The sequence below is a fragment of the Haemorhous mexicanus genome, chromosome 13 (genome assembly GCF_027477595.1).
Source record: "Haemorhous mexicanus isolate bHaeMex1 chromosome 13, bHaeMex1.pri, whole genome shotgun sequence".
Lineage (NCBI taxonomy): Eukaryota > Metazoa > Chordata > Aves > Passeriformes > Fringillidae > Haemorhous > Haemorhous mexicanus.
In genome coordinates, this window is record NC_082353.1 from 12476850 (window position 1) to 12499277 (window position 22428).

The 22428-nt window shown below is 39.1% G+C and overlaps 1 protein-coding gene across 4 annotated transcripts; it reads right to left on the minus strand.

The window, feature by feature from the left end:
• Positions 1-560: 560 nt before the first annotated feature.
• On the minus strand, positions 561-21705 carry USP8 (ubiquitin specific peptidase 8). Of its 4 annotated transcripts, none has more exons than XM_059858420.1 (20): positions 21550-21705; positions 16856-17026; positions 16057-16201; positions 15495-15580; positions 12807-12951; positions 12107-12164; positions 11214-11358; positions 10791-10953; positions 9475-9619; positions 9090-9283; positions 7344-7955; positions 6031-6120; positions 5328-5408; positions 4676-4938; positions 3853-4065; positions 3195-3405; positions 2638-2874; positions 1998-2140; positions 1498-1630; positions 561-1280 (listed from the first exon to the last, which is right to left on the minus strand). In XM_059858420.1, exons 2-20 carry the CDS (start codon positions 16957-16959, stop codon positions 1095-1097), a joined length of 3354 nt encoding a protein of 1117 aa, XP_059714403.1. In that variant the 5' UTR covers positions 16960-17026; positions 21550-21705; the 3' UTR covers positions 561-1094. The 4 variants fall into 4 exon arrangements, with proteins under 4 accessions (XP_059714403.1, XP_059714404.1, XP_059714405.1 ...); XM_059858421.1 differs by lacking the exon at positions 21550-21705 and adding an exon at positions 17130-17148; XM_059858422.1 differs by lacking the exon at positions 6031-6120.
• Between the last annotated feature and the right edge of the window lie 723 nt (positions 21706-22428).

A 22428-nucleotide genomic window follows, 5' to 3' on the forward strand; every position in this document is an offset into this window, starting at 1 on the left:
CCAGCACTTGAAATTTGTTTGCAGCTTGCAAGCTTCTGGAAAACAATCAATATTGGTCTTAATTCCATCAGCAAGACAGACACAGACAGGTAAAAGCTTAGAATGTAAGACTTTTGAATGCCAACCTTATCAGAAAAGGAAAACTAACCCTAATCCAGAGCAGAGAAATACGTAAGATGCAACTAAAAGAAGCCTTTAAACTAATCAGCTCTATGCAAAACAGTATTTTTATCTGGAAAACCCTTAAACTGTGTGAGTATGAGTCAGACCGTTATTATGTACAATCTTGATCATTACATAACAGCTGAGAAGGAAAAACCAAACCCAAACATACATTTAACAGGATATATTTTTAAATAATTTCTTAATTAAGGTTTTTAATGCATGTGTACATGAAAATTTATATTAAAAAATTAAAAAGGAAAATCTTGTTTGTTTAGAATAACTCTGAAGTGCACAAATATTGACAAAAGCTAACAGAAAAAAATAATACAGCTCTGCTTTTTTATTAAGTAGTGTTGCAATTACTTAGAGCTGGCAAATAAATGCAATCTTCTGAGTTTTAGAGATTCTCACAAAAAGGACAACATTTGATTATATACATAGTTCTGATGTGCAAGTATGCAATCAATATGTACACTTACATTCCTAACTGTTTACATCGTTCTAGAGTATTCACAGTAGAGTCAAGCTTAAGGTTAGAAATGTGAAAAGGCCATTAATAGTGAAAGAAAAAAATAAACCAAGATATGCCTTGGGATTTTAAGACATTTTAAACTACTTGTTAATAGATTTTAGATGTCTAAGCTAGAATTTAATTTTGGAGCAGACTAAAAATATAGTTCTTTTTAAAATAAACAGTAATGCAAGTATGCTTGTAAATGGTTTCACAGATGGCAGTATGACCACGAGCGTTACCCATCGGTCTCTGATTGTGAAGCACTGCTACGGCCCAGTGAGCCCAGCTGGCAGACACCCTGCTCCTCCCACTCCAGTGACTATGTCTGCTGCACTTCTGCATATTTATTCATATGCATTCCCAGGCCTACTTTGCTCTTGAAGAAAGAAAACCAGTTTCCTTGAGCCACGTTCCTTTACGTGGCCATGTCTACTGCTCGCTGTTCATAGGAAGTATAAAAGAGAATGTAAGCAGCTGAGGACTTCACCGAGGACGCCGAGATCTCAGATACTTCGTGGTCATCAAACTTGAACCAGCGCTGTTTTGAAGCATTTTTGCAGTAGGCTGTGTAGTGCCCCCCGTCCAGCCCACCGTAATGATTCTGTGAATGTAAGGCAAGGATTAGTGGCCTTCAAAGCTGCCATTTCTCCCCTGGTTAGGGAAATAATCTAGAACATGAAATTTTTACTAAATCTCAATTGTTCTTTTTAGAATGCAACTTAGTCTGTAACTACAATGCAGCCTGGCTGAATCACACAGGCCACCCTGAGTCCTGGCATAAACTGCAGCTGGATTTTGAAATGTGACTGGTTACTCACCGATACTGAGAACAGATTGTATCTCTTCAAGGAAGTCTTTGGACCAATAACATACTGAGAGAGGTCAAGAGTTTCCAGTGGAAAATCTACTGAAGTTTGAAGCTTTTGTTTCCATCTTCCATCATAGGAAAATCTAGAGAATTAAAAAGCATCATGAAAAGTTACAGGCTGTTCACAAGCTATTCCATTGTACTAAGCATGTTCATTTTCCCTGTTTTTAACCAGGATGTGATCTCAACTAAAGCTTTCAGTTCTGTTAACATTTGCTCATGTGTTTCTTAGCAAAAATAACAAGAGATCACTTGTGAAAGTGCCTTGGGAATTACAACCTTATGAAAGAAGCCTCAGATAAAAATCAAATTCTTGCAACATTACAATTGGTCATGTATCTGTGACCTTCTCTAATTAAAAATGCTCAGCTACTGCCATGGAACAATCCAGTTCCATCAAAGCCTGGTCATTTCATCCTAATTAATATCCACCAATCACCATTTCCTTACCGTTTCAAGTGCACAAGAAGAACAGGTGGTAATTTCCAAATTTCTATTTTTTTCAAAGAATCCCTTCGAGTTTTGCAATGGCTACAGTAAAATCTATTGTTATCAGTGAGCTTTTCTTCTTTGGAGAACAATCTAAGGCATTCCTGAAACAAAATTCAGAGATTGTGAATGGTAGGCATTTACAGAAGTATAAGAAAAAATGTTTGTTTCCCATTTGGTTGTTAACCTGCACTGGTTGTCTGCATCCTACATTTCACTGAGGAAAAGTGACTTAAATCTATGTGTAGAAATAAATTTTACTGCAGATATTAATTAGCATTCTATAAAATATAAAGACAATATTTTGTTTAAAAACACAGAATATTTACATTGTGACCTATCAAAGCAAGTAATATACATGCTGCTATTGCAGCTTCAGTATTTCCATTCTGCTTATAACTTAAAACTTTTAAGGGATGACCTATTTCTTTAAACTTTAGAAGAAGTGAAAAAAACCCAGCAGATTTAGATCTGTTCATGTTTCAGGTGAAAATTAAGCAGAATGCTGACCAACCCCTTCAAGCAGAGGGTGAGCAGAAGCAGCATCATAATGAAGTGCCAGTTTGCACTCCAGGAGCAGTTTCTCTCCAGTTCCCCATACCTGCAGAGTGCATTTGCTGGAGGATGCAAGTGGTAATGACAGATACATGAAAGCCTCGAAGGTTCGGGACCTCTTGTGACACGTCAGACACTGCACGGTGGATTTGAACTGCCCCTGGAAGAGTGCCACAATGATGGACTCGTTGAGCTGTTTGTGTTTGTGCCAGGCTATTTCTGCTGCACTTGAGTCATCCAGGTGATCATTATTTTCTTCCTTGTATCTCTTCCTGTTGTCAGCCTGGATAGCAGAAGTTTAAATACCACAGCAATATATTAACATATATGTAAGTAAGAAGTGTCATCTATAGGCAAGCATATGATTGATTATTCACAAGAATATTTAAACATATCAGTGTAGCCACCCAGTTCTTGTCTAGTGAGGCTTCTTCTGTGACTCCCTCCACTACCTTATACCGTTTCATACTGACTTCCTACTTTAATTCTGAACAAGCATATTTCTATACAAGGTTGCAGTAACATACCCTTATGAAGTAAGAAAGTATTTTAAAAATTTCTCTGGATCTTCTGAGAAATATATAATTTAAGTGTATTGCTTACTTTATTTAGGTCCTCATGCAAGCCATCCATTAGAAAGAGAAGCAATTCTTGGGAGTCCTGTTGGCTATATCCTGCAAATTGGTCATTAATCTTCCCAATTGTAATTTTGAAGTCTTTTGGACTGATATATTTATACTGTCCTGCCCATAAGGCTTTCATTATTACGCCAAACTCTTCAGCCACTTCACCCTTATGCCCCAGGAAATTTGACCTATAAAATAAGAAACAAAAAAATCTGAGCCATTCAAATAACTGGGTTTTAATAGTAATGTTTTTAACTCAAAACATGATCCCAATTTTAAAATAATTTCTTTAGACCAAGGAAAACTAGCTGTTAGAGTTAAATTTTCATCTATGTCATCCCTGTAATTTGGTACCATATTCCAGATGGAAGGTACAGCTGTTTTCAGCATGTTTTGTGAACTATTTAAATACTCAATTTGGTTTTAAGAGACTCTAGTACACATGTATTTTTTTAACATGGTGACCATAATTTAATTATCACAATCCAGTAAAACCTATTTAGTGACAAACATGAATTTTGAAAATGTCAAGGTGCCCAAAAGTTACCATTTGCCTCCTACTTAAAAAAACCAAACAGGCCCACTAAGTGATCTTCTTGAATGGGCAAGTATAAAGGCAGATGAGAGATTGTTACCTGTTAATATCAGCTTGATACAGGTTTCTGTTGAAATACTCAGCCAGGTGAGGTGCATTGCACAGACACTGTAATATGGAATTCATGTAGCAAGTGTTCCCTAGATTACGAAGTCCTGTCAGAGCTGGTCCCGATCCCCCAAACACAGGATTAAGATTGCGAATCTGCGACGCAGAGAGCCTGGAAATTTCTGCTTTAGTGTAACAGGCAGGTCTATAAGCAAGAAATTATGTTTTAGGAGTCTCACACTTGACAATGTTGTTCACATAAACCAACAGACACCACACCTCACCCCACCACCCATAGGGATTGGACCATCCTGGCACCAAATACCATCATTTAAGGTATTCAAAACCAGCCAATGCAACAGTGAGAAATCCATATACACTGGCCATTAATGAGGCTGAGTTTAGGCACCATCACCTGTGAGATTTAAATATATTTTTTCCTTTATTTCTTTAATTCACAGATGAAGAATTAGCCTTTATTACAGTTTAAAATCTGAAAACTTGCATTTCACAAACTGTCAGAAGATAGACTTTTAGTATGTAAACACAAATAATGGAACTTAAAAAGCAACTGTCATCCAATTAATAGACTGTGACCTCTGAAATTCCTGCTAATACATAACTATTATATAGATTTCTCAAAGAGAACTGCTCTATACATTGAACTTCTAGCAATGAAATTTCAGTCTATTACTCTTGCATCCTTTCAAACCCACTTAGAAAACAGTCATGAATTTCAGTTGGTTAAACACAAAGAAAGTCCTTTGTGCTGTCATACTGCCTGAGTTGTGATCTAACTTATCAAACAAACGTACTTATTGTCACGATTGACTGCAGGAGTTACAGGAATTCTTTTCTTGTCTTCCTCCTGAATGGCTTGGGTGATATCTGGGGATGAGTAGGAGCGCTTGAGCTTGGAGTGTTCCCTCTCCCGCTCAGCTGTCACCTTTGGCTTGGCTTTCCGAGTGGGAGGGGTTGATGGAGGAGTGGCTGCAGGAGCCATTTCTGGGGGGTACATCTGAACGGTATTTGTGGGTGAGTGATAGTAACGATAGGTTCCAGTGATGTCATCCAGGAACTTGGGGGAAAAAAAACAAATAGCTTCAAACCCAAGTGAAAATCCATCATTAACTAACCTATTAATAAATTACTGTAAGAACAGCACGAGTTTTTCAGACATTGGGATATTAAGTTGGGACTGTCCTCAACGTTCAATGGATTAAATTTAGTAGAAGGGGAACTTTCACCAAAATGCCTATTAAACAGCAAAAACCAGGAACAGCAGATGAACTGTTCTAGTTTCATGACAAATAATATTAAAATTCAGAAAAGTAACTGTGTGGAAGTTAAAGGGGAGTAAAAAAAAAAAAAAAATTAAACAAGATCTAACTTAGAAGAAAGACACAACATAAATACAGGACAAAACTACACAAAACAGTTTGATTTTCATTTCAGGAGAGGAGTTACCTTTACCCAACCTGCAGGCAGCCCTGGGACTATCCTTCCCATTTCCTCACTTCGTGCTCTCATTAATGGCTCCCGCTGGGACTAATAAACAAAGAGAAAAGTAAGGTATATACAGTTCCCTATGCAGAGCAACAAGCTGCCTGTGACTTCTCTATGGAGTTACATGATTCAGTGCAAACAGTACAATAAATCCTTGATTATAGATAGAAATAAAATGTATTGTAATGGTAATTTAGTATTTTCTATTGCTCAATCTAAACAAAAAACATTGGAATCTAAACAAAATGTTTGCTGACACATTCCAAAGAAACAAAAAACAAACCAACCATTTAGTCTCATGAAAGTCACAAAACTCAATTTTTTCCCTGAAGAATCAGGAGATAGTAGGAGTATGTGCTTCTGTTAAACACATAAGGCTGAGATTTTTTCCCTCTTAAAGTAGCACTTGAAGGTGTATGCATGAGATGACAAATGCATGGAGAATGCTAGTGCCACCAGAAATGCATCAAGACTTCTAATGGAAGTTTCAAGTATTTTTCATATGAATATGACAAATGAAAAAAGCAAACTAACATTGTGAACATGGCATTGTGTTAAGATGATGACTGCAAAAATTGAAATGAAATGGAGTTTAACATAATAAAATAATCATAAAGCATCTGTGCTTGATTATTCTGGCTACATACAATACATTTGTATTTACTTTAAGTCTTTCAGTATCTTGTTCAGAATCCTCGCTAAGGGGTCCTGGCTTTTGAGCTTCACTGTCTGGTTGTCCTTTAACCCCCATTTGCTGCAAGAGAGTTTGAAAGAAGGCTTCAATTTTCATCTGGCATGTCAGTAAAAAGTTCTGATAAAGCAGAGTTATACTTTTTTGGTTGTTAAATCATGTACCATAAAAAAGTGGTTAAAGCAGGTAATTTTTATTCCTTCTACATACTCTAGGCAATTCCCTGGAATAGTTTTTGAAACTGAATGTTGTATTACAGTTTGTTCTGTAGTTTCAACACCTCAGAAATAAAGTGCAGAAGTTCCACCTATGCTACTTTCCTCCCTAAAAGTTGTGGGGTTTATAATTGGTTGTTAAATTTCAGGCTTTTATTCCAATTTCACTCCTCACTTATCAAACCTCTCCATGGAAAAGGCAAACTGTGAAGCCAACATGAATTTGGTTGATCATAAGCCATCATTTTGGGATTATGTGAAGTTTCTCTATCAGTTAAAAGCTCATGAATGACTATGCTAAATTTGCACAGGAAGATTTATTTTTGCTTTCTTGTGCATTTGGATTAAACAAACATCAGAATATGATCAAATCACAACTGCAATTACAAAAGCAGAGAAAAATATCCTAATGCAAGTTCTTGAGAAGTGGTTTTAAAGACATCTGTTCCATTGTTAGCTTTGCAGGTGGCTCCTGTTTTATGATCAAATGATTTGTACATTGAGAAATTTTGCAATGTTTTTCAAGAATGAGGAAAGAAAGAACTGTGACACTCCCCGCTTCCCTCCAAGGTTTGGAACTGGACTGTTTTCAGCAAAAATCCTAGATGAGGATGTTGCTTTGCTTCCTGTGCCAGGTAACAAAATCCTGTCCTGTCAGTGTTTCTACAGCTGGGGGCACTAAAGGAATCCTTATGACACCATTGTGTCCTTAACACCACATACAGTACCAAGCTGGGCACAAGAGATTAAATACCACCGGGCTTCTATTTTTGAAACAGAGGGTTGCAGTCTATGAACCATCATCCCTTCTAGCTCCATGTGAGTGGGAAGTTCTGTTATCCCATGGGGATTACATGCTGCCCACCTACAAGAAAGAAACAAGCTTGTCTTGGGAAAAAAAAAAATCTCTTTGTGTCTTGGTTTTAACTCTCTCCTCTACTTTTATCTAAAATGTGGTCTAAATACACATCCAATTATGTATTTCAAACTGCTAGATTAAAACTAGACTATTCAGAATTATTTAAGTGCATAACTACTTCACATTTGATGATGATTTTCTTTTTCACTAACCTTGCCTGGAACAAAGGTCTGAGATGCATCACCCAGTGCCCGTTTCTGTGTTTCTGGTGTTCGAGTTCCCTTTTCTCTTTCTTCCTTGGATATTTTGTCAATCTCAATCCTTTTTGCACCAATGTTTTCTGGTTCATTTTTATTTTGCTTTTTTGCTTCTACTGCTTCTCTGTGTGCTCTTTCTTGTTCCTTTTCCTCCTGTTCTCTTTTTATTTGTTCATCCCTCTCCTTCTGCTCTCTGTCCTCTTTTGATTGCTGTAGCTTTTCTTTCTGTTCCTTTTCCTTCTGTTCTTCTTTTGCCTTTTGTTCTTGTTCTTTTTCTTTTCGTTCTTGTTCTTCTTTTTCTCTCTTGAGCCTCTCTCTCTGTTCCTGCTGTTGCCTCTCCCGCAGTTCCTTTTCCCGTCTGTTTTTCTCTAACAAAGCAGCAGTTTCTGCATGGACCTGACTTTTTTCTTCTTCTGTCAGAGTGCTCCTTCCATCATGCACAGGCTTTGTGGAGCGGTCTGGAACTATTCTTCCACTCTCACCAGTCTGGCTGTCACTGATTGTATTTGGAGGTTTTGCTCTGTTATCACCAAGGATTTTTAGTGAAGGCTTTTTAGAACGATCCACCTGTAACACAGGTGCAGAACAGAGTGTAGAACAACTCACTGTAGCTACCACTACTCTCTCTGCTAAGCTCTTCCTAAGTGAGATTTGTAAGAGAATAAAGATTATATCAAGTTGACTTCTGCCAGAGAGAGAGATATCTTTCAATTTCATTAAATCTTCTCATTCAAACTGCTTGTTAGTAAAATTAGTATTCATTGCAGGTGTGTACCAATAAACAAGCCCTAAAGAATCCTAAGGACAGCATTATGCACTGATTACCATAACCCTTTTATTTTTGAGCTTTCAAAGGTGAACATTTTAGGGCACTCAGGCAGCCTAATTTGGGCTTGGCTCTCTCAATCCTGTGACAAAGGACATGTTTAAGGTAGATCTGCTTGATGGAAAGGGGTATTTAGGAATGGCTTATGCTCAGCTGTTGCCAGTAGGTAGCTTTGGATGCCGGAGTGAGTATTCTGAAGAAATAAAAGCTCATCTGGTTCAGGGACAAATAGAAATAAGGTCTCTAAATTTTACAGTATAGGGTCTCTTGAACGAGATCTATATTAAAGGCTGCATCTAGAAAGTGAAAAGCTTTTAGCCTTGTCTACTAAAGAAAGTAATATTTTAGTGTAAAAACTCTACAACTGTGTTTTTATAAAGTCTTATTCACATGAAAGGAAGAAACAAATTCCTATACTTTCACTACTGTGCCCAGAGTGACAACACACCTAAATGTTTTATTATTTGAATGAAGATACAGTGGCTGAAAATCAGACCTGTGGAACAGCCAAGGTAAACCATGGCTTAACTGTCCTCTCTGTATTTCATCCTACGTTGCTTTAAGTAGAAAGGTTACTTGTAAACTTTCTGAATTAGTGATCAATTGCTGACCTTGAATTTCTCACATGCTCGTGTAAAAACATTTACGAAAAGTTCCGCTATTCTGTTGAGTGTATTTAGTTTCATATAATTCTGTAGATCAGTTACCACAGGTTCACAGACCACCAAGAGTCTCTGTACCAATATACTCATGTACAAGGCTTAAACAAATGTATTGAGTATGTTTACTTGTGGATTTAGAGTTCTAGGTGTGGTAGGTCTCTAACACATTAAACATACACTAACTGAAAAAAAGGAACAGGTCAAAAAGCGTACCTCAGGGATACTTCTTGTAACTGACATGGGATTAACTGCAAAGGAACTGTCAGATTTTGGAACAGCAGCATCCTGTATGTTTGGTCTGTTAAGTGATTTTAGTCTCTCTTCCAAATTATCTCCCATTTCTTCATTTTCAGCAACAACAGGTAGCACAGGAGCTGGCTCTTCCAGAGATGGATATGTAAAATCCACTGCAGGAGGGGGGACAGGAGGGAACCATAACAGAATTCTCAAAACAAAACCACAAAAGCAAAATAACCCCCCATCCCAACCCAAAATCCAGCTTTTAGCTATAACAATACTTTCCTTAAAACACCAGAATGAATGACAGACTCAGGCAGTAAGTACAAATGCTTGGTGGGGTGTTATCCTTTATACTTACAAGAAACAGTCACTGCTTCAGTCCTGCCATGCTGGGGTGGAGTTACTCTGGCATTTGTTGTATACTGGGGAAAACAAAGGAGCCAGTTTTCATAACCTCCCTCTAGAATTAAAGGTTCATTCTGCAGGATGGTTTTGCTTTCCCACTGCATGGAAAAAAAGTTTAAAGTTAATTGATTTAAAATAGAAAGTAAACTTTTACAGCTTAATAGTGTTGTTTAAATTCCTGTGCCTAGTCCTTACATTGAGAGATTGTTTTTTGAGATATTTAAACAAGAATTAGTGGTTGCAAAAATAGGGATGCTCTCTGTGGTTGGAGAATGCCCAGCACAGCTGGGTTCCTGGCTCTGCCTACAATAGGGTGTGAATATTTCCAGTAGAGAAAGAACCACTTATTGCTACTTCACATAACAATCCTCCACACAGAAAAGTATTTTCATTACTGTATTTGCTTCAGTTTCTTATCTGGTATGTTTGCTGAGGGATTAGTGATTTAGAAAGCATAACACTGACTTTCTGGAACCCCTTGAGAGTTCAGGGTTCAGACTGCCCTCCTCCTGCTGTCCTTAGTACTAGTACATGAACAAGACAGACAGTCTAGAGAACAGTGTCTAAAGCAATTAAGAAGGAGAACTGCTGAACTATCTCTGAACCCCAGTCCTGAATGTCAAGGTAACAGAAAGATTTCCAGTCTTTCACCAAAAGCCACCACTGTACAGAAGAGGGACAACACAGCCACAGAGAATCTGACTCGAAAATGTTGGGCATCTGCTCACTGTGGAGTCCATAAGCTTCCTGCACTGATGAAACTCAAATTTAAATAATGTTTACATAAAAGTTATATTCAAAAGTGCAGAAATGTTAACTGTGCTGAAAATATTTCTGGAGCCTCCTTCATTGCAGCCCCTCCACTATAGGAAGTACCTGGCTGATAGGACTCCAAAGTAGGTGGCCAAGCAGTTTCCAGGGATAAGGAATTACTGTTGCTAATATAGCAGAAAAGGTGACTGTTCCTGGGAAACAGGACTGAAAGTACTTTCCCAAATAACTCTGTCAGCAAAGAACTCTAAGTTGATGAGCTGCTTGTGGAGGAAGTGAGTTGAATCATTCTGCTGTTTACCTGTTTAATAAATTATCCTGTCATCTACCAGAGTACAGTATGAAACTTCAAACTACACTTCTGCTATCAAAACAAGCTGGCTTTGAAAACTCAACCAAGTGTCATTAAGGCCTCCATATACACACAAATATAAGTGCTTCAAGGCCTTATTTACTAAGATGAATTAATTAACAAATTAAAAGATTAAATTTGCCAACCTTAAAAAGTGCATCTTTCAGGCTCTGTAGAGTTGTTCCCAGCTTTAAGTCTTCAGCAGAACTAAACCAGTCTAGCAGTATAACATAATGGAACTGTCCCCTCCTCTTCCATGAATCCCTAGACTCCTCTGGGAGTCTAGCTTCAATCAGGTAGGCAGTATCTCTGAAATATATTAACATGCATTTAAAGATTCATGTTCAAGTAGCATTCTATCCAACAATATATAATCTATAGATGTTTATGTGCTTGGATAAAATAAATATGCATTGTGTTGAAGTCAGTACATGCAAGAACAGAGCTGTGTAGATGCATCTCACCTACTGGTACACAGCAAGGATTCTGACACTAGGTGTACAAGCTTTAAAAGCATGTACTTTTTTAGAAAATTAAATATTTCACTCTCATTTAATATCATGTCTTACCCAGGATGGATAGCTTCTTCTGGAACACTGATGGATTTTGGAATACAGGATTCCTGATAATCCTTTGCTTTTCGAGCATCCATTATAAGCAATTCAATATTTTTGTCTGACATCATTGCAAACAGTCTCTCAGGTGTGACTGCTCCTTGAAACAGAGAAGCAATTACATGTAAGAAGCCACATTATAAATGAAGATAGCTGTGAATGGCTATGGTATCTGACTGGTGCAATCAAGACTGCAAACAGATGAAACAGAACTAAGAAGTCCCACAAAGTCACGGAGGTGAGACATTACAGCGTGGGCCTTTTGCTCCCACTGCTGTGGTGATCAGCACCTGATCTGTTAGATGAGACAATACTGAATATTTCAGTGATAAACAAGTTTAATGTATTGTGGTCTCACTTAAATCAAGCTACATAGGCAAGCATTTGTGAACTACATGCTGCAGATATTCCTCTTAAGAACTCTAGAGAACATTTTCACATACTCATTACAAGAACAAAAAGCAGAAGGTTGTAAGGAGAATGGAAAAATTTTGTATTTAATTAAGTTGTCATATTTCATCCTTGATATCAGCAGTAGAGCTGTTTTTCTTTCTAACCTGATCACTTCAGGACTAGTTCATCTCCCATTACTGAACAGTTGAAAAACTAACTACAGATCTCTAAGTTTACGAGAAGTAACGAAGGCTTTAAATACAGAGTTTAATGAATTAAACTGAATTGTTTAATGAATTAAACTGTTGTTGTAACTGAAATGCAGGATACTAGAATTTCATCAAAGTATTTTAACTGTGAAGTAACTCCTGAGAAGGACTGCAGCTGTGAGGTGATTACTGCACAGTCATACAGAAAAACCTTTTTCACATTTGTGCGAGCACTGCATCTCTTACCACTCAGGCTATCAGACTGATCTTTTCTTTCCAGTGAATGCTTTGTCTCACCATTAATCTGTATAAGGGGAAAAAAAAAAAAGTTTAGCATGTAATACTGAGAACTAAGGTGGCCAACAGACAATGACTCTCACAGAGCCTGAAGGAAACTTGTCAGACAGTTAAGCCACAGGAACAAACACACCACAAGGGAGCTGCTTCTGCCGATGTGCTGACAAATGTACTCAAAAGATACTGAGGTTGCTGCCCTGCCTAGACAGAAAACAGTTATAAAGGTAATACAACCTAGGACACCATCATCTACTAGATCTACTAGAAGAAATTCTTTAAGTATTGTTGAGAATTAAGTGTTAATTCAGTGTTTCCACACTACTGCTAAAAAGGTGAACCTTCCCCTAAAATGGAGACCTGTTATCCTTAATATCAGTTTGTCGCCATGACCTTGGGTTTCTTGCACTAATTCTAGCATAAAACAGAATTTGACTTAATCATAAAGCTCAGTCTACCTTATACAAGACTTGGAGGCTACTAGGACTTCACATATTCCAAAGGAATGTCAAAGAAGGGTTACGGAGAGTATACATTAATTGAAAAAAACCCCACCTTGATTCTGAACTGGAAATAGCTACTAGTAGAGACCAAATTCTACATTGAAATATACATTCTGATCGAATTAGAGTTTGTAAACAGCTTCACTTACCCTTTGGCTTTTTCCTTTGGAATCCACAGCACTTTCTGAGGAGTTTTTGGCTGAGCTCTTTCCATCATCTTTTGGTTCTTGCTTTTTCTGTAGCTCTTGTCTGTCCCTCTCTTCAAGTTTTTTCCGAACTTCAGCTTCCTCGTATCTATTGGGGGAAAAAAAGTGCCTTTTTTTCAATATTGTGGTTTTGGCTAACCTTGGATTATTAATATCAAAATCACTAAGTCTTCAGTCAAAAACTTTAAAAGTTAGGATTTTAACAAGTTAAAGTACTGACAGTTTTTTGTATTCCAACAAACTTCATTTTGCTTCCTAACCATGTGGTCTTATTTCTCCCACTTTTGGGTTGGTTTTCTTATTGTTAAATCTTGGTTTGAGTCCTATTACATAGGACTGATTGTAAAGCTATTTTTCTTCTTCAGACCTGGGGTCATGCTTAGCTATGGTATCTCTGAATGTTTTTCACCTTCCACAGAAAAAGGCAGGTACTAGTGACTTACAAGTAAACTCCAATATATTACAACAGTCATCCCAGGTATTTTGCTTCAATTTGCAATGGAGCCAGTGAAGAGTAAGTTAGCTCAGATATCTAAATTTGCTTTTTCTGGGAAGTTGGATCAGTACTACTTATACAGTAATCACCTTCAGAATGTAAGTTGACTCCATGATGTGTTCATCTGTGTGCCTGGTGCTTGTTTCAAACACTGGGCCTACAGGAAAGCCAATGCAAGAACTGTGTTCACTCAGGAGTTTTGGGGGATGAGTTCTTGCATACAACTGTCCTTTTCAAAAAGCCTCAGATTTGAAAATTACTGTCCCAGCCTTTCACCACTGGAAGGACAATCATGCTATTGAAAGCCAGTGATCTCCAAACTACAGTTTTCAGATCACCCTCTGGAGGTTTGTTACAGTCACATCATTGTTCAAAAGCATTCACTTACTCTTCCTACAACTGAGAAGTTTAAGGGTTACTAGTATCATAAAACAAAAATAGAATGTTTGACCTAACTATTTGCATGACTGAAGCAAGAAGTAAAACATGAACTCAGAACTGTGTTAGTAAGTGCTCATTTTAACCAGATGCTGTATAATGAGGGTTAAAATAACAAGGACAATACAGCTGTATGTTAATAACCTAGATCATTCAAATTCCACCTCCAAGTCTACTGCACTAATTGCCCACTAAGAGGAAGGAGGCAGCAAGTCTGTAATTTTATTTTTAAACAGGCTTCTTGATTTGGCACAGGCATTGTAAGTTAGGACTGAGCATTTTGTTCCCAATTGGAGTTAATGACAATAAAACATATTTCAGATTTTAGTTTAATTTGGTCAGCATGAAATATTTACCCATCAATTTCCTATTCATACTTCTGAAGCATGTAGTAGGTCATACATGCAAGCATTCCTGCCCCTATACAAGTTTCATCAGCTCTACTTTTAGTTAACAATTAACATTCAAACTATTTGCTGGCCTACTGCCTGGGGAAGAAATTATACAAATAATTTCCTTGAAACTACTTCTGTAGTTACACAGGAGTCATGTTTCATTTCTGTTACCTTTAAATATTTACACATTTTGCCAGAGTAGTTAAAAGTTACTACATCAACTCCAAAACTCTGTTCCTTTCATAAAAAGACTTAAGTTACTTAAACAACATATCTCTACATTTTGGGTTTCTCTGATTCCATCAATGTTTACTCTTAGAGTGAATTTGTAGCTGTGTTTAATTGTAAGACTCACCTAAACAAAGAAAATCTAAAGATTGTTTCATACACAGTGTCATGAGATCTTTATGAAGTCACTCTCCACATATATGTAACTACACTCACAGTTCACCTAAACTAACTTATAGATTTAGCACTTTGGAGGGCATAAAATACACTTTCACAAGAATACTTGGGAGGAGGGGGTGGGACATGACACTTGTGAAGGGAAATGTGCCCAGCTGCAGAGAGAGAGAGAGAGAGAGAGTTAAGAGTGAGGAAGTTGCTAAGGATGCAAGAAGCAGAAAAGCCTGGAAGTAAGAACTACTGTGCTAAATATCACCTAAAGATAGACCCTACCTTACAACTTCTTACTAACACAATTTCATGGCTTATGGCACAAAGATATAACTTGACAGCTCATAATCAGGTATCCAAAAGCCCATTAGCACCTGCTCATTTACATACTGGCAGAACTGTGCATTCCATACACATATCTGCAAGTGGCAGAGGAAAGGTGTGGCTAAAGAATCAAAACCTGGCATTTCTTAGTGTAAACTACATCCAGACTAGGAGAACTTTTTAGCATATCTGATTATTAGGAGCATTCATTAATATATTTGGGCTCAGATGATCTTATGATTAAAAGGTTGAGGAGGAAATGACTCTTGATCATCTCCACTTCAGACCTTGTGGTTTCTTTTTATTAGTCAATTAACAAAACTAGGAGATTGTCAAGAGACCAAAGTTACTAGGAATTAGCAGACAGTGTGCAAAATGACAAGTTATTGGAGTGTGTGGCAGTGAAAATTATCTCTAGAAAAAGACTTCAGGGAATAAATTTAAGCTCTCAAGAGTTTCAGATACCTATGGTTTACTCAAGTGCAATTGCTTACTTCTAAATAGCACGAAAATCTGCACTTGGCACAGATACAGGCTTGAGGTACAAAAGACAATGTCTTAGCCATCAACTATATTACATACCTGAGTTTAAGGCTGTCTGACAGTATTTCAGCTTCATCAAGAGCTTTTTTTAAATTTGTAGGTCCCAGAATTGAATGAAAATAATCCTAAAATGACAAGCATCACATAATATAAATATACAGTTTAATAATGCCTACTTCTATGCATGTCGAGTCACTAATGTATGAGGAGTTGATATTATAATGATATTAATGCTAAAAAAAAGAATTGGTTTGAATTGAAATATTTTCCATTCAAATATGAGTTTTGCTTTATAGCTCTAATAAATAAAGGCTAAACAAGGCAACTTCAAAAAAAGTCTGACTGGTAAAAGTCACCAAAAAAGTCTGACTGGTAACTTTCCATGAAAAAATATTCACAGATATGAAAATTTGTATAGTTCATATGTAATGTAAAAAATATTAACACCAGACTTGTCAGAAAACAAGAAAGAAAAAATAGCACCATAAGTGAGACAGTTTGCTTAATATCAGTGAGATCCTTTGAATGTGTATTAGCGTAATTCTCTGTACTTCTCATACTTTGACCAATGCAGAAGAGATCAGCCAGAAAGCTTTTATACCTGCTGCTGCTTAAAATCAGGTCTCTTTCTAATAAGGTTATAAACAGCCACATATTTCATGTATAGGATGTATGCTTTTTCTTCATCTCCGTCCAGTCTGCTCTCCTCTGCTGCCTTGAAAATCTTAAGGGCACTCTGCACATAACTGAAACCAAAGAAGAGGAGTAAAGCACGTAATTGTTGACTTGTCCTCAAACACCTGTTCATTACAGGATGCCATCTTAAGTGCTTACAGATTTCACCCACATATTAAGCATTTGCTTTTACCACCTTAATATAAAGCTTTCATTTAATATTAAATGCAATCATGTTCCTCCAAATAATGTTTATCTTTGCTAGTTTGTTTACCAGCCTTATTTAAAGTCTTCCATAATTAAATACCATAGTGAGATATGGAAAAAGGTACTCTTCCCTTCTAAGAAAAACTTTTTTTCTAGGAAGAACTAAGTCATAGTAAGACAAAATTAAATCATTGATTGTCTAAAAATGCTAGAGGCAAGGCATTCAGACACTTGCTAAAGGTTTTGTCATTTTTACAGATTTGCATTTATGTAGCCTTTCCTCTAAGTATGTGGATTTTCACGGGCATTGTGCTCTGTCCAAATCATGCTCTGGCAGTATGCCAAGTGACTTCTGAAGGCAGTAAGCATACCCAATGTGACAGTTAAGAGCCATATATAAGACTATTGAAGATCCTGTATCTAGAGAAACAATGAAGGAAATTTAGATCCGCAACAAATTTCTTCTGGAACCACTAATATTTTAAGTATTAATTTTAAATCAATTATAACATATATACCTTTTTGTACTGGTCTTTTCAGGTTTTACTTCTGTCTTCTTGTTGAGATCTTTCAATGAAGTAGAGAGGTAGAGCTCCTTAGGTACAGATGCCACAGCAGGCATGTTAATATTGTTACTTATGTCCTTTCTAGGATGTTACAGCTTCTTAGAAGTCTCTACTAATATTTTTCTGGGGGAGGAGAAAAGGGTAGGAAGAGCCAAATTATATTCCAATTACTTTTAGTACAGTAGTTATAGTTACCTGTGTAGGTTTATTACCTAATTTATCTCACCTTATGTGAGCTAGCAAACAGAGTGTCTGAACAATTCATAGTATAAATTCATCTTTCAAAGTGGCAGAATTATTTGAAATCACCTCATGTAATTGATCAAGAATGTCCAGCAATATTGTGCTAACAGGAAGGAAAAAAAAAAAAAAAAAAAAAGAAAAGAAAAGAAAAATGCTGACTCATGAATGTTCAAAATCATCCAGCAAATTTATTCTACTGAAATGCCAGCAAATATACTATCAAAAAATAGCTGACTCCTCTGTACTCTGCAAATACACGTTACTCCCTCTGAAAAAATGACTTCTAATGCTAAGACATAACCTGAGAATAGGAAGGCTACTAACATTAAAGTATACTGAAACATCTTGGACATTCTGTAGGTCTCCAGCTCCTTGGTGCCATTGACTTTGTGCTTTCATTTGCAAGTGCTCTCCAGGCAGCCATGAAATAGTTAAGCAGAATTTGGTCAGAAGGGACTGTAACATCACTGTTATCTGAGACAGGGAAGTCCATGAAATCTCCTGCAGACAGTCTAACTAAAACTCTTTGCATTAGTACACAGGGAGCTATTTTAGCCTTGGGGGTGGCAGGGGAGGAACTGAGCTCCCTCACAAGCAAGAGGGGAGACATTAAGATGTGAGCAATACTGAAGGAATGAAGGGGGGACTCATTAGAAGACAGAGACTCAAATGATATCAGCAAGTAAGTAATTTCTTAGTAGAGGAATCCACATGGCTTCTGGCAAGATTAAAGTAGAGCATTTCTCTTTCAATGTGATCAGCATCAAGTGTGATCAAAAAAAACCAGACAGCGACCTCAGAGGGAAGTTTCCCCTGACCAAATTGATCAGTAGCCACTCAATGAGGTAGTCCCAATTTCCCTCCCTCTTTCTCATGCTGGTCTGGTACTTCTCCAACCTCTTATTGAGCCAATTCAGCCTGCTGAAGTAGCAGAAAGGCTACACAGCTTGTGCAAGGGCAGCAGTTGGCATGTGGCAGTCAAGAATGAGAGGCTAAGGTGGGAATGGGATCCCTTCCCAAGGCTCAGAGCTGTTGTACTCCCTGAAGTATTACTGCACAGAGTATTATTGCCAGGCTGACTCTTGTTGGTCTAGGAACTGGTTATCAAACAAAGACACTAAGTTAACACAAACCTTCGGTCTAAGGTCTGGTATGCCAAGTTTAGACTAAACAATATCTAGCAAAATAGCTTACTGCTTGTACACAGATGCTGTACTTGCTAGTTTCCTTGATAACTAGGTATCAGCTTTTTAAAACTGAAAAATCTGTTAAAAATCCTCTCTTAGTGGACTAATTTCCAGGTAATTCTATAAAATAAGTACTGAAGTCCTCAAATACTATATTTAATACATAGAATTAAAAACATATCCCATATCTCACTCATCTTACAACACTGTCTTTTCTATATGTGTCATTCATTCAATTGTAACTTTCAGGGAGATACTTAGGAGCTGAAAACAAGGCAGATAATTCATTAGAACTGCATGCAGTAGAAACAAAACATAGACATTCCCAGCCCCAAAGAAGACCTTTCCAGTACAAAAGCTTTTTAGCCTAAAACAAAGACATACTTTTTGCAACCTCATAAAGAGAGGCTTCACTCTTATTAAGATTTTAGTATTGCTTGTCTCATTCTACCTTCAGAGCATGTCTTTACCTGGCATTTTTTTCTTCACCATGGAACTGTAAATAGACTTTTCCTTTGAAGCTTTTAAGTCCTTTCCAAATATATCTTCAATGTTTGCTCTGTTATGTAACTAGTATTTTCTTAATCTTAAGTGGCAGCATTTGGTTGTGTTCTGACAGAATATTGTAACTAAATACGCAGTCTGAATAAGATATGCACATAGCATTGGAGTGCTGTGCGCATATGAGCAAAAAAAGCTCAAGATTATGTGGAAGATGAACCATTTAATGATGTCAGTAAATTCTCAAGTGTTGCTGACACACCTTGAAAAGGGCAGATCTTCTGGAACATCATCTATTAAAATGCAGAACTAGTAAATAAAAGCCACCTCTGAGCTCTGGCCTGAAACAAAAATTGTCTTTCCACATTTTCCTATGGTCACTAAGTTATAACTGCAGGTCTTTAAATCGCCATGCAAGTTCACTGCTGAACTTTTATTTTCTGATTAAAAGAAATTCTATGCCTTTTTTAAAACATGAGCTTCTAACCACAGTAGCTGATGAATGAGATATTACCCTTTGACCTCCCACAGCATCACAATTCATACAATATGCTGCAGTGAAATGAGAAAGAATGGATAAGGAATAACATTTTCTAAACTTTTAAAAAAATCAAATTCTCAACCACATACTTAATTGAAATACAGCATATGTAATAAGCTGATACGAGATTTCAGTTGCAGTTTCTAAGACATTTTTCTATACAGAATCTTAATTTTGGATCTGTAACTAACATTTTCAGGTTTATGCATCACAAATGCCCCAACTGGATTTTAGTTACTACAGACTGACCATTGACTGCTCAGTCTTAGCTCATAAGGACCCTCAAAATTTTTTAAGCTTCTACTAAACTTAAGGATGTGCATTACCTTAATTTTTCCTCATACTCAAATGAACATAGTTTATGTCCTTTGCTTTTGAGCAAGCTTTGGGAAGACTATAATTTCAGAGTCCAAATCAGCTCCTTCACTGATAAATTTTGCCATCTGATTTTGAACACAACTTTTTTGCAGATATCCGATTCCTAACTGGCCTAGTCTCAGTGGAGGAATCCAGCAAAATCCAGTTGCACAAATACAGTTTGGAACTAGTCAGCATCAGAGAAAACTGGATCATAAAACCATGAATATAAGGGACTGAAGAAGTTGTAATAGCTAAATCTACTATGAGCCGACCCCATGAGGAAGAAGAAACAACTTATTTCAGGTTTGTCACCTTTTATCTTAAAAATTAAGAACAAACTCAAAACCTGAGACCTTTTCTACCCCAGCTGAAGTACTACCTCTGGCTCCTTTTTCATACCTGTGAGTGCTAAAAACAAGGCCAGTATCCCAAAATAGAAGTGAAGCATTGCTTGTATGGCTATAGGCATTTGACATACTTAGAATGGATAGTTTTACCCTGACAGAGAAACATACCTGTTGGTAACAGGTTTTTCAACATCTAATTATCATGCCAGTTTTACTAAGCATATGAGTAAGCTTTAAGTGGAATGACTACAGAAAGAACAATGCACTGAAGCAGTTACACTGCAAGCAGTGCACACACTAACACGTTGTGAAATACAAGTAATGCGCATCACCAATTCAAGTATGTAATAAAGTATTATTCACTTATTTTTCTCTCTAGCATTTGAGCAAATGAGAAATGGATTTCTCATGAGCATTAAATTACTCAGTTTTCTCAGAATTAAGTTTTGCTGTCTGCACTTAGTACTCAAGAGCTGGTCTCCTTCAAGATTATCAGTTTGAGTGTAGAGACTGAGAATTTTTCAATGACTGAACTACACAATCAGCACAATCAGCATATTTAGTTCTGTTAGTCCTCTAGCTCTCTTCCAGGCTCTGGTATTAATACTACAGGCCTTGGTCCTGTACCTAATGTGCATAGGATGATTATAACTATTGGGGCTTCTTATGGCAAGCTCATTATGCTCACTGAGAGTACTCAAACTTTCACTATTCTTCTGGTTACAGGGCAGTAACACATCACGGGTCCCTCTCCGGCCACGTACCCTGCTGAAACCTGAACCAACCTGCACTGCCAAGCCTCGCAAGGACTCTCTCCACGCAGTGAGAAACGATTTGACAGACAAACATCCCACAGTTTCACTGATACCCAAGTGAAAGGATACTGCAGGAAGTTTGAAAGTTATTCTAAGTAAGACCAAAAAGAGTTCCACTTGTTATTTAGATAAATGGACATTTGCAAGGCGTAGGCAAACACCAGAGGTGATAAGAAGCCGGGGAGGTGACAGGGAGGCAGAAAACTCCTTCAAGTTTCTAACCGGGCGGTCAATAGCGCTGCGGCGGCCCGGCCGGGCTGTGGCAATCTCCATGACACCGCAGCTCGCCGGCCGCCGGAGTGCGGCACTCTGGGAAGCGCCGCTTCCCTGCCATCTTCCTCCGGACGCTCTCGGGCTCGGCGGCGGCTCCGCCGGCCCCGCTCGCTCCTCACTCGGCCGGGCTAAGGCTGGGACTGCGGGCTGCCCAAGGTCACACGGCCGGCTCCCCGCCGGGCCAGGCCCGATTCTCCCCGCGCGGCCCGGACCGGCTCCCTGTTCTCCGCAGCCCCTCGAGGGCCGCTCCCCCCGCAAGGCGGGGCTGGGCCCGGGGATCCCTCCAAGGGCGCCCGCCCCTCCCATCACTGCCGGAGTCCCCCCTACCCCGCAGGCCTCGCTCCCCGCCGGCCCAGAGCCGCCCCGGCCGCGTACTCACCGCCGCGGGGACTCGCTGCCTCCGCCCGCCGGCCCGGGGCAGGCCCATGTCCGAGCGCGGCTGCCGAGAAGACGCTACGCGGCCATGGCTGCTAGGGCGGAACTCGGCGGCGTCCCTCCCTCTCCGCTTCCCTCCCTCCTGCCGGGCCTCCGCTCCCCGCGGGGGCGGGGACTGTCACGGCCCTATCCGTGCCGCGGGGCCGGCTCGGGCCGCGAGGGTGCGGGCAGGCCCCGCTGCTGTCCTGCAGGCCCTGCGGGGCGCGGCAGCGCTGGGGCGGGGAGACGCAGACCCACACGCCGTGGAGCTGCCTCGGAGCCGAGGTGGCTCCGGGGGCGGTGAGAGACGAGGGAGGCACAGGGACCTCGCCCAACAGCACGCGCCGGCCCTGGAGAGCGCTCCGAGGGGGCGCGAGGTTACCTGCCGTGCCCTGCCGGCCTCCACGGGCTGCTGCCCCGCCGGAGCTGGCTTCTCGTCTCCGGAGCGGGAGACTTGTTACTGTGGCCAAGACACTAAGAGCGGGCTCTGGGGTCTGTCTTAGTCTGTAGGACATCTCAGCGTTTGTATGGGGTGTTAAACTGGCTCACTGCACTGTGCAACCTGGTGTGGGAACGCGAGACACATCTCTTTATAAAAATATCCTATTTTTAGTTTAGAGAAAACTGGATTGATAGGGGACACTCCAAGTTTTCTGTCGATGGCAGTGTTTTCTGTGCACCTTGTGTTACTACAAGCTTTGTATCTCAGGGATGGCAGGTATATGTGGACGTGCTGGTACAGTTGTGCTGGGAAGAGGGGAGAGGCTGGTCCTGCCGTGGAGATCTTACACAAATGGAGGAGATGCTCTGTGCTGCCACAATCCTGGCGTGTCCCCCAACTGTG